This window comes from Lemur catta, chromosome 16, assembly GCF_020740605.2.
Source record: "Lemur catta isolate mLemCat1 chromosome 16, mLemCat1.pri, whole genome shotgun sequence".
NCBI lineage: Eukaryota > Metazoa > Chordata > Mammalia > Primates > Lemuridae > Lemur > Lemur catta.
Genome location: NC_059143.1, coordinates 37175370 through 37188538, shown reverse-complemented (window position 1 = coordinate 37188538; position 13169 = coordinate 37175370). Strand labels below are relative to the sequence as shown.

The 13169-nt window shown below is 37.9% G+C and overlaps 1 protein-coding gene across 2 annotated transcripts in view; it reads right to left on the bottom strand.

Moving 5' to 3' along the window:
• ME2 (malic enzyme 2) overlaps positions 1-13169 on the bottom strand; it is a 51989-nt gene that overhangs the window by 20600 nt on the left and 18220 nt on the right. For both annotated transcript variants that reach the window (XM_045528054.1, XM_045528055.1), the window contains 5 exons: positions 11384-11517; positions 7212-7361; positions 4242-4317; positions 2960-3121; positions 2555-2658 (listed from right to left, as the gene is read on the bottom strand). In XM_045528054.1, the coding sequence (XP_045384010.1) occupies positions 2555-2658; positions 2960-3121; positions 4242-4317; positions 7212-7361; positions 11384-11517 (626 nt within the window). The remainder of the gene's footprint in view (positions 1-2554; positions 2659-2959; positions 3122-4241; positions 4318-7211; positions 7362-11383; positions 11518-13169) is intronic.

Genomic DNA, 13169 nt, shown 5'->3' with positions numbered 1-13169 from the left:
AACCCACAATTGTTGTGTTGAAAATATCACTATTAAACAGCTTTCCTTATGTCCAACATTCCTTGTGACAGCATTTAAAAATAATGTTATTATGTTAGTTCAATTAAGGTCATCTGAAAATGTTCAGAGCCTGTGATAGACCTGAAATGTAGAAATCTATTAATCAAAAAAAAAAAATGTATGGCATACTTAAAAAGAACATGTACCATGATGAGCACATGGGATACCAATCTACATAAACTATTTCCAAGTGCCTAGGAGGGTGCCCAGCACATACACACACTAAATAACTTTCTAAAACAAAGAGACTCTGAATGTCAAAAAGTACATATTTGATATGTACATTCTTATTACATTAACAGTTAAACAGAGGCACAGGAAAGTATATATTAAATTAGCAGTAATAAATAATTGCTTTATGAGTTTATTGACATTCAGAAAAAGAAGACATCAACATCTAGGTGACTTAGGGGAATAAGGGAAGGCCTGAAAAGGAAGTGGGACTTTATTTGGGCCCTGAAAGAAGAACAAAAAGTAAAGAAGTGGGAAGAAAAGCAAGGTGTACCTGGGTGACCTGGAATTTTTAACAGTCTGGCTAGATATTTTAGAGTTTATATTAAAAGATAAGGGAGAGGCCGGGTGCAGTGGCTCACACCTGTAATCCTAGCATTCTGGGAGGCCGAGGCGGGTGGATCGCTCGAGGTCAAGAGTTCAAGACCAGCCTGAGCAAGATCGAGACCCTGTCTCTACTAAAAATAGAAAGAAATTAGCCGGCCAACTAAAAATATACATAGAAAAAAAATTAGCTGGGCATGGTGGTTCATGCCTGTAGTCCCAGCTACCCGGGAGGCTGAGACAGTAGGATTGCTTGAGCCCAGGAGTTTGAGGTTGCTGTGAGCTAGGCTGACGCCATGGCACTCTAGCCCAGGCAACAGAGCGAGACTCTGTCTCAAAAAAAAAAAAAAAAAAAAAAAAAGATAAGGGAGAACTTGGTTAACGGAGGTTGGGGCCAAATAGTGGAGAATCTTGAATGCCAAATTAGAGAATAAGGAATTTCTTCTGCATCCCATGTAGAACCACTGAAGGCTGCAGAGAAGGAAAGAATTCATATAAGACTCCCTTTAGGAAGGACAAACCTGCCAGTGATATGTAGCACATACTGGTGTGGGGAGAGATGAGGACAACAGCAGCAGCTAGGAGGCTACTCTGATACAAGGACAAGAGATCTGAAGCAGAAGATACGGGAAGCAAAAGGGATGTAACTATGAGACATCAGAACGAACAAACAAATTGATGATGAGCATCAGCTGGGAAGTATGGAGGAAGTTGTTACAATACCAAGGCAACCTAAACAACTAAGATACTATTTGGTTGTTCAAGGTATGGAAGTGAGAAGAAGAAGGGGAGATGGCCATTTCTAGCAAGTCAAAAAATTCAGCTTTAGATATGTCAACTTTGACTCCAAAAAGGAATTAATTTTTGAGTATTTTCTATGTGCCAGTAATTTAAAAGGTAGGCTAGGGCTAGATCATTAAGGTAAAGAGTTTGGACTTTACCCTATGGCAGTAGGACACCAATGAGCTATTTCGAGTGAAAGAATGATACAATGAAACGTGTTTTTAAAAGATTAATCTGATATTAAGGTGTAGATGAACTGGAGAGAAGAGAAATTGGAAGAAGGATTAGAAGAATCCAGAAGAGAGATAAGGAGTGTGGCAATGGAAAACAAGAGACAGATTTCTGAAGCATTTAAGTGTTAGTATCAGCTGGATTTGAGGAATATTTGACTACATGGAGGGGTTGATAAAGAAGGAAGAATCACAGATAATACCAACACCAAAGGTTTGGCAACAGGGTGAATATTACTGCCAATAATAGGGACATAATAGCTATAATAACAATAATAATCGATTCCAGGTATTAGAAATACATGCCTCAGAAGGGCAATGCGACTGCAAAGATGGGTTTTCATAGGTTTAGGAGTCACATGCATCAAGGTAACAGTTTACATGGCTCAAAAAGAGGACTATGTAGTTCCCCACATTTAATAAAAGAGAGCAAGAAGAACCAGTAAAGACGATAAAAGAAAGAAAGGTGGGAGAAAGACCAAGCTAGGAAAGTCTCTTGGTAGTCAAAACAGAGAGTTTTAAGGACGTATGAGTGGGAAAACTTGGTCAGATGTTACAAAGAGATAGAAAGGAAGGAATATCAAATGGTCAGGGAATTTAAAACACAAAAGCTACAAAAGAACTGCAGTGGAATGGTGGGAGTGACCCTAGATGTCAACGGCTGAAAGGAGGACTGAGAAGTGACGGTTCGAGAGACACAGTGAGGGCAGACTTCCCTCAGGATGTCAGGGAACTCAAGAAAGCAAGGCAGAGTATGGATACCTCCTTGTATCAGCACATCTAATCAGACAGAAAAGAACCAAAGTTCTCAAAAATTTAATCTCCTGCTAATGTTCGTAAGAGATAAAGGAAAACAAAAGAACTGTGGTTCCTGCTCCCCACCTCATTAAAGGTGCTTTCATATACTCAAACTATTTTTTTAATACCTGTCAGTAATAGCTTTCATAAACTCATCAATCAGGTCATCATAATGTTGTGAGCGATCTCGTTTCTGATACAAGCCCATGTAAAATGGATCTTTTAAGAGTGCCTATAAAACAAACCAAATATAAAAATAAAATCATTTTTATTACATAACCAGTTTAAACATACAAAACAAAAACGGTAAAATAAAAAAATAACTAATACAATTTTTTAAACTTCATTGCCCTTTAAGAAACTTTTAATAGGCTTAATTTACTACTATTTATACAAATATTATAAGTAGAGTTTAAGAAAATGACCAACATCCCATCACAAAATTTTCCCTTCTTATCTTCAAAAGAGGAATATAACTAAAAAGTTTTAAAAATATAGGAAGAAGATCAAAGGGGGAGAATGATGTTACTCACTACATTATCAGTTCCCACGTCAATACACACAGGCAGGCATTTATCAGGCTGTATTCCTGCACAAGCAGTATACAAACAAAGTTTTCCTACTGGAATTCCCATTCCATAGACACCAAGATCTCCAAGACCCAGAATTCTCTCTCCATCAGTCACCACAACAGCCTTAATCACAAAAAAAAAAAAAAAAAGGCAAATTAAAAGTTGTCAATAATAGGGCACCAAAGAAAAGCATTTTTAAAAATTGATTCATTTCACTCTCACTTTTAAAAAATAAAATTGTTTCTTGGCTAACTTCCAATGTAAACCAAACAAGCATACTCAAAATTCTAGGATTTCTGACTATTATAAGATATTAAAAAGAGAATTAACTGGATTTGATTTCATTTTGACTTTGGTTTAGGAATAGAATGTTTTTGACTAGAGGACCAACTTAAATATCTTCAGAAAGACTAAATACGGCAGACGTGAACAAAATTCTGATGGAGAGATTACCACAAGAGAAAAATAAGAGTTTAGAATTAAATAGCATGGGACTTTGATACAATAATGTAGGCCAAACAAGAAAAACCTTAGCAACCATGAAAGAGAAAAAGATCTAGGACAAAAAATAAACCTACCTACAAGGTTTTAAGATGATACTGTGAGTTTAATTATCTGATGAAGTATTTTCTAGATTATTCAAACTAATGAGTGTTCATCAATGTTTACTTTGGTAAGGAATACATACATAATAAAGGCAAGTAAGATCACTACCTACAATAAAAACAAAAGCCTACCAAAAGATCTTGAAATAAGTTCTTACTTTTTATTTTATGAAAGACAGCCAGATTGACCATGATTTATATTTGCTAAATTTAAAACTCTCATATTTGCTAAGGATCTAAATCTATCTTGGTTTTAAAGGAAAAATAAGACGTAACAAATCCTTTCCAACACCCTACAGAATAAAAGTTTTTATGGCATTTTAATGCATTTTCTCTGCCTAGAATAATATTAGTGAAATCGAAAAGGAATACAGAGAAAGCAGGAGACACCAGGTACTGACACTGAGAGAGCTCCCCTTTGTAATACCTCCAATTTCTTTCTCAGAGTCAAACACTAAACCAGTAAACCATTTTATAACTATTACTATTATCATCACCTCAGATACAAAGTACTAAATCTGCATGTATATAAGTGCAAAATAAATCAGAGCAACAACAAAAAACTTCTTGAAAATTTAGAGGCAATTTACAAGGCAAGAGAAAGCATTGTGAAAAGGAGGGTTGTGCTATTATAGTACCTTAACATGATTTTCTGGCCAGTTATCCACAATTGATCTAACATGACCTCTGTCTGAGATTGAAATAAATAATCCCCTGCAACAGAACAAAAACACCTTTGCATTTCACAACAGTTTTGTTTCTAAGTTTTTGTTCATAATTGGAATATTTAGGTATTTTAGTAAAACATCAAGACATGGTATAATTTCCAAGCAGATTTAGCTAAGTCACACTGGTTTATTTTCAAACATTTTCAACTATTTCAAACTGTAATTACATTGTTCATGTAACAGTTGCACAAAGATTATCGTTAAATTATAGATCATTTTACCCAAGAAGAAATGTACCCACATCTAATGTTCAAATAAACTCAATACAGGCCAGGCATGGTAGCTCATGCCTGTAATATGAGCACTCTGGGAGGCCAAGATGGGAGGATCACTTGAGGTCAGGAGTTTGAGACCAGCCTCAGCAAAAGCGAAACCCCGTCTCTACTAAAAATAGAAAGAAATTAGCCAAACAACTAAAAATAGAAAAAATTAGCTAGTCGTGGTGGTGCACACCTGTAGTCGCAGCTACTCAGGAGGCTGAGGCAGGAGGACTGTTTGAGCCCAGGAATTTGAGGTTGCTGTTAGCTAGGCTGATGCCACGGCACTCCAGCCCAGGCAACAGAGTGAGACTCTGTCTCAGAAACAACAACAACAAAACCTCAATACATCTCCAGGAAAAAAAAAAACAATAACAAAAAAAACTAAAGATAAACCACCAATGTAGGAGAGCAAAACAAGGCCAATAAACTACTATTAAAACTAAAAACCAAAAATCTGAAATGTGAAGGAACAGGAAGGGAAGGAAGAAAATTATGGTAAATTCACATAAAAGATGACACTCCTAAAGCATTAGGAAAAGTGAAAAGTTATTTTTATTTTTTAATTGACAAAAATTGTATAGTTGATCCCTCAACAATGTGGGAGTTAGAAAATCAAAAGTCGAAAATCCATGTATAACTTTTGACCCTCCAAAAACATAACTACTAACAGCCTGTTGACCAGAAGCCTTACCAATAATTTAAGTTGATTAACACATATTTTGTATGTTGTGTCATATACTGTATTTTTGCAATAAAGTAAGCTACAGAAAAGAAATTATTATTAAGAAAAGAGGAGGGGTTGGTCTTGCTGTCTCAGAGGTGGCAGAGGTGGAAGAAAATCTGTGTTGTTCAAGGGTCAACTGTATTTATCATGTACATGTTTTGAAGTATGTATACATATTTCATATGTGGAATGGTTAATGAAAAGTTATTTTAAACACAGTATACTGCTATCTAATTGAGATAAATAATCCAGATTTCAAAAGAGAAAGGAGGAAAGGAGAAAAATAGAAAAGAAATATAGTTTCTAGAAAACATGTCAGGTAGAGATGAGGGCCAACAGGTCCCCATTGCCTTCAAACAGATTCTTACATTTAACTTTCTCATTGGTATCTTAACTTTGGCATTACTACTGTAGTTCAAATCAGTTTAGCTCAGCAGTTTCTCAAGCATGGCTACATAATAGGCTCAACTGATGAGACTTTTAAAGTGCCATGGTCCCACCTCCAGAGATTCTTATTTAACTGGCTTAGAGTGTGCATCAATCAAGCAAGATTTACTAACCATCTTCTATGTAAAAAACAACAAAAAAAACCTACTGCACAATACACTACAAAAATAAAATACAGCAGCTACCCACACCCAAAAGCCGTGCTCTTCATGTTTCATGTCAGTTCTCAACTCTGGGGGTGCACATACATCATAATCACCTCAGGAGCCTTAATGAAACCCCCACACCTGGGCCCGAGTCTAGACTAACTGAATCAGAATCTCTGGGGGTGGGGCTGAGGCATCAGTATCTTTAAGTTTCCCTTTATCCTTTAATCTAGGTTGGGAACCACTATTCTAATAAGAAACTATGAAAGAGTTGAACAGCATCTCATAGAAATGTTTTAGATACATTAATTGATGGCAGCATAAACATCAGAACAGTGTTTCTCAGTGTCTTCCAGGGAATACCTGCAACACAATCACTGAGGATGTTCACTAAAATCCAGACCTCCAGATCTCTTATTCATCAGAAATCTTGGGGATGGGAAGGAGAGGAAAGTTGGCAGAGATTAACATTTTCAATAAGTTCCACAGTGTTTCTTATGCACATTAAAGTTTGAAAGCCATCAGACTCAACGGCAGGAGACTGAAGATAAACGCTGTCACACCTTGTCTGAATTTCTACATTTGTATCAGTACGTTAGCTAGGTAAGGGAAAAATATAAGGCTTGGGGAAAATGATAATAGGTTAGAGTAACAAGAGAAGAAAATTCAAATTAAGTAAAAATAGTTATTTATATAATGCTCATAAGTTAACAAAGAACTGTTCTATCAGTTTCTTCTCAATAGTTCTTTGACAGGTACTGCTATCTGCATTTCCCACATGAGAGAACACAGCCAGAGGACTATGTGACTCATTCAAGGCCTTACGGCAATGGCTCATTCCAGTATTCTTCTCACTTAAAATATTTGGAGGTGTTAGAACGATTTGAAATTAAAATTCATGAAAGTTCATAAAAAAGGAGAACAATCAACAGGAATTAAAGCTGACATAAAATGATAAAGAACCAATCCGGTATTTTAGCCAGACTGACAAAGCCTTTAATGATAATTCTGGAGAATCTGCCCCCAGAATTAAGACTTTTTTTGGTTCCAAAAGTACACAATTCCTCTAATAATCACAATAATTTAAAGAAGGTTAGGAATGAATAATGCTATTTCTACAAAAAGTTATGAATATGTTGGGTCTTTATTAATCCCTTTAAAACCAAATTAAGGTTTTGTAACGTGAGAAATGTGGTTGGGATAAGACTGCAACACGTAGAATAGAAATATAACAGGTGTTATGGAATGATATTTTCCTTATACAATAATCATTTACAATTGTATTTTTTAAAATAAGCCTTACTTAGGTCTTCTAAAGATGTGTCCATACTGCGAGCAGGCAAGCCCAACTGTTGGTGTATATACAATTGGCATTAGGCTTTCAATATCATCTTGCAGTATTCTATAAAACAATTTCTCATTTCTTTCTTGTATTCCCATTATATAGATGTATCTGAAATTAACCAAAGTAAATAATGGCTAATCAGCCCACATTACATTAAAGGTTTGGACTAAAAATTAACAAAAATGTAAGGGTACTTAAAATGCAGATGAAGATGATGATGATAAAAATAACAACACAAACAACACCTAAAGTTTACTGAGCCCTTACTGTGAGTCAGGCTCTGTACAAGGCACTGGAAATGTAAAGATCACCTTAAGCGGGGTCCCCAACCTATGGTGAGGTGTATAATTATTTCATTATATATTACAATGTAATAATAACAGAAATAAAGTGCACAATAAACGTAATACATTTGAATCATCCCGAAACCCTCGTCCCCCTAACCCCTGCCCCTGTCCATGGGAAAAATTGTCTTCCATGAAAACGGTCCCTAGTGCCAAAAAGGTTGGGGACCACTGCCTTAAGGAATTGATCTTCGAGGAGACTGACATTTAAAAAGGGAAGCAAAAGCAAGTGGCATTCATTCAAAGGTTAGCTTAACAGTACGTGCCAGGCACTACTTTGAACTCCAGGGATATAAGAATTGACCACTGTCCTTAAGGAGTTGGGGCCGGGCGTGGTGGCTCACGCCTGTAATCCTAGCACTCTGGGAGGCCGAGGCGGGTGGATCGCTCGAGGTCAGGAGTTCGAGACCAGCCTGAGCAAGAGTGAGACCCCATCTCTACTAAAAATAGAAAGAAATTATCTGGCCAACTAAAAATATATATATAAAAAATTAGCCGGGCATGGTGACGCATGCCTGTAGTCCCAGCTACTCGGGAGGCTGAGGCAGTAGGATCGCCTAAGCCCAGGAGTTTGAGGTTGCTGTGAGCTAGGCCGATGCCACGGCACTCAACTCTAGCCAGGGCAACAAAGTGACACTCTGTCTCAAAAAAAAAAAAATAAATAAATAAATAAAAAAAAAAAAATAAAGGAGTTGGTAACCCAGTAGGGTTATAAGCATTAGAAGGTCTGCATGGAGCACCGAGGCAGCAAAAGGAGGCAATGGTCAATTCATGTAAATACATATATAAGTAGCTTCGTTTTAAGTTTAAAGAACAGGGAAATATTGGCTTGAACACCAGTAATCATCTTGAATGAAATATGTCTAAAACAGACTCATTATCTTTCCTCCAAACTTGTTTCTTCTCCTGTTCCATCTGACCAAATGGAAAACCCAGAGTCCATTCTTGATTTCTTCTTCTCTCATCCTCCCCTACACCAATCTAATGAATCACCAAGTCCTACCAGGTAAACTCTGTGTCTTTCCAACATGCCCATTTCCTCCCTCTACTCTTGCCCAGTCCAAGGCACCATCATTTCTCACCGGGACTACCTCAAGAACCTTCTAACTAGTTTTTTTTTTGTTGTTGTTGTTTGTTTGTTTTAAGAGACAGGGTTTCCCTCTGTTGCCCAGGCTGGATGACGTGGAGTGGTCCTATAATCATGTCCTCCAAATGCAGCTCAGGTGGCATGCTCTCTGGGGCCCATTCTCTGCCCAGTCCTGTCCCCCACCACATACATACACAGACATTAGACTTTTCTGTTTTCCCATGATGCCCTACTCCCTCTTCTGTAACCTGCACTCCCCTTCTTGACTTTCCAGCTTCCCTCCAGCATAGACAATACCATGAGCTAGGGACCTCATATACTTCTATATTTCCAGGAACTAGCCAAGTATGTGGCACACAACTGCTGTGCAAATATTTGGTGACTGAGTAAGGAGAAGCGATCCATTTAGAGGAGGAATTATATCTTCTATTTAGCACTAGGGGCAGAAATGGTATCAATAGGTAGAAATTAAAGGGAAGCAGATTTTTCCTCAGTATAGGATAGTAAGCAAACAAATGACCTGAGCTGTTATTAATAAGATGGCTTTGTGAAAGAGACAGCAGAGATATTAAGGAAAGAACAGGTGACCTATCAGGCATGTGACATAGGGAAGTTAGGCAAGTTGTGGACTTCCTTAATGTTATCACTCTCACCTTCATTTCAGTTTACTCACTCCTTGTGTTCCTCCCAGGGATACTGTAGCACTCACCTAGGATCATTACAGCTCAGAAATGGTGAATGCCCTTATTCCAATCGCAGATCACAACCCTTTACCATTTTGGATAGTTATACAATGCCCTCACTTCATCATCCTTCCAGGGATTTCTAGCTCCTTGATCCCTTCATTTTCTCCCATTCTATTAGCTCCCTTTGGGATCCTTTTCATTCCCTACTGGATCCCATAATCAAATCTCTCACTCCAAGCAAATCTTTCTCTGTCATTACACTATCTTTACCACTGCACCGCTCACCCAGACAGTGAATCCCCTGAAAGGAAGGACTAGGTTTTTTCATTTTTTGAGTTCCAGAGCTTAGACCAATGCCTAGCACATAACAGCCCTGAATCAGTATTAGCTGAATTAATGTAGCACCTTTGCCAGCCCAGCAAACTCCAAACCTGAATCAATGTTACATTTCATCTTTTCTGCGGAAAAATAACATTGCTGTTCAGAATGGCACCTATACAAACAAGACTATATTGGCAGGCTTTATCTCATAGCTACATGACTCTTCCAAACATTTACCTCTCTCCTTCACCAACCTATTCAACCTTGGCCCTTCTAAAACTAAGCCATGACCTTCATATTTTATATCATAAAGAAAATCAAGGTCAAAGAGGTTAAATGAGATCTCATTATCTCTGCTCCAACACCTCCATACTTATTCTTCCTAATACTTGTATTTATCTTAACTCCTGCCTCGGCGAATGAACTATTCTTTGTTCTTGTTCAAGACCAGCCTCTCTACCTCTGCACTTGATCCTATACCTTTTTCCTGAGACCTTGCTCTATCGATTATTCTTTCTCCTGGGCTCATTCATGTTCAGCTTCCTCCCAGCCTAAACCATACTTCAACCCAAGTCCTCCTTTACTTACTTACTGTTAATGTCCTTCCGTCCCCTCTTGCCTGAACTTATTGAGAGTGGTTTACATTTCCTTCCCTCCCTTTCATTTTTCAAACCACTGCAGTTTCCATTTTGCCCCGTCACATCAAAGAAATCTCTCTCACCAGTCACCAATAATCCCCTATACTTAACAAACCCAATGGGTATGTTTCGCCTGTATTCAGGCTGATCCCGTTACCCAGAATAACTCGTCTTTCTTTCTCATTAGCCTGCTACCTACAGCATATTGTTTAAAATTCAGCTCAGCCAGCACAGTGGTGTGCGCCTGTAGTCCCAGCTACTTGAAAGGCTGAGGTGGGAGGATCACTTGAAGGCAGGAGTTTGAGGCTGTAGTGTGCTATGATTGAGCCTCTGCATAGCCACTGCACTGCACTCCAGCCTGGGCAACACAGTGAGAACTCACCTCCTAAAAAACTTCAGCTTTTGCATCACTTCCTCCAAGAAGCTTTATCTGATTCCTCAAGTTGGGCTAGGTACCCTTTTCATGCTTCCAGCGTATACCTCGCATGTACCTTTTTCTTACTGTACCTTACACTGTGGTCTAGAGTACAGTGACAAGCATAGTGTAACTATCTACTGATGAGCTTCTAGAAGACAGGGCTGTGCCTTACTGGGTTGGTCACATATTCTAGTTTGTCAGGGACAGTTTTGGTCACACCTCTTTTTCACTCCTCAAAGTGCCTGGTTTAGATGATATAGTAAATGGTTACTCTATCTATTACCTACTTGATACCCTCAGTGACTAGTATAGTGTCGCACACAAAGTAAGTGATCAATAGACGTTGTCGAATACAATGTGTGCAAATTAGATGGTAAACTTTGCTTCTAATGTTCTATTAAAACCTGAAATGCTCTGAGTTTAAGCATAAAAACTGATTTCTGCTAAATTTTACAACAGTGAACACAGTGAAGTAGTCAGTGAAGTGAAAGAAACAATCATTATAAAAACAGTTAACTGACAAAAACACAAACTATTAAGAGACTGTATATTTCTCATGCTATAGTAACCATAATATGCTCCCAATATTCCTAATCAGAATATCAACAAAAAACAAAACATTTAATCAACTCTTACTTTTCCAAAGGGCTACTAATTTTTTTCAAGTTTCTGTGGAATCGTAAGGCTTGAATATCTTGTGTCTCTATTTTGGGAGGTAGAAGTCCTTGAAGACCAAGCATTTGTCGTTCCTGTAACGTAAAAGCCATTCCCTAAAGAGGAGAAATAAAAAGATTAAATATTATTTTTGCCCAGACATGGGGAACAAAGTTACTCTCATATACCATTGTTGGGAATGTAAACTAGTTTAGGCTTTTGGAAGACAATTTTAAAGTATTCTTAAATTTTTTAATGCACATACTCTTCAATCAAGCAATTCAACTTCTAGCTAGCCACCTTAGAGAAATATTCACACATGAAATAAAAAGGCATATACAAAGAGATTAGTTGTAGTATTGTTTCTAGTTCTCTTGGCTGTTAAAAACTAAAAGTCTATGAATTATGATACAGTTAAGCATCCTATGGTATTCCCATACCATGAATACCATAGAAATAGTTAAACATATATCTCTAAGCATATAGTAGAAAGATCTCCAAGACATATAGTTAAGGAAAAAAAAAGCAAGTTTCAAATCAAAGCAAACTCACTGTTAACGCATTCATGTTTAGAAAACCCACATAAAACTACATATTATACACAGATGCACGTACACATTATGAGTGAAGTCAACATAGTTTGAAAGAACATAAACCAACTCATAGCAGAGGCTACCTCTGCACTCTGAAAGGAGTGAGGTTGGGTAAGGGAAGGGGGATGGAAGAAATGATACCTAAGGAAAAATTAATCTGTGTCATAAGAAAATCTTTTTCGATTTCTGGTATTCTGCTGTAGGTTACATTCATTGCATCAAAGCAATGTCAGTGAAAATGATGGACTAAGGACTTCGGAAGATTTTTTTCATCCATAAAAGCAACAGAACACTGGCAAGTGATCAAAATCACTTTTTGGAATACTGGAAATTAACCAAACATTTGTAGATTCTACTGGGGAGCACTTATTCAAGAAAAACACCTGAATTTTAGTAAACAGCAAACTTCATGACATTTTATCATGCTCCCTTCTCTAGTTCCATGGTAGTCTTGAAAACCAATAGCTCACAATCACTGTGAAAATCAATAGCCTGGAACAACCACTGGAGAGGATAGAAGGGACTAGAGATTCTTCCAAAGCCCCGTTCTCAGGGAAATGTCATTATGTGACCTATCTGGTGGTTCCCTGGAAGACTCCACTTGCAAAGCTGTCCTTATTTGACCTAACTTGGAGCTCACCCAGTGCAGTCTTTCCCCCAGAAGTGCTTGTTGAAAACAATCAGAGGCAATTATTTAGTAAGGTAGTTGCTGAGGCAGTGGATAACAGTGAGGTAAACAATAGGGTAACCAAACAGCTGAAAAAGAAAGACTAAGGAATGAGATGTCCTTGTGGGAGGAGCTCTGACAAACTCTGAGGTGGTACTGGGAATCAAGAAAGCCAATGCATGAACTGTGGACATGCCCAGGAAAGACTTGAGAAGGCCCTGAGTTCCCACTGCTGGCTGACCTTGAGGCTCTGTGCAAGTAGGAAGCGAAGGCTGATGTGTGGTTGGAAACAGGCTGGCAGAGAGCTGGAGGCACGCCCTAGCAGGCACACAGAGTTCCTTGACAAAGAATGGGGAATGTACTGGTTCTAAACATTTAAGTCCTTGTCTAATCATTAGCGGATCACTAAACTAACCAAGCAGAGACTTCAGTAGGCATACAGAACAAGAATACAGATTTTATAATTAGTTCAGAATTGACACTAAATAAGCAAAAGCAGCAGCCACAC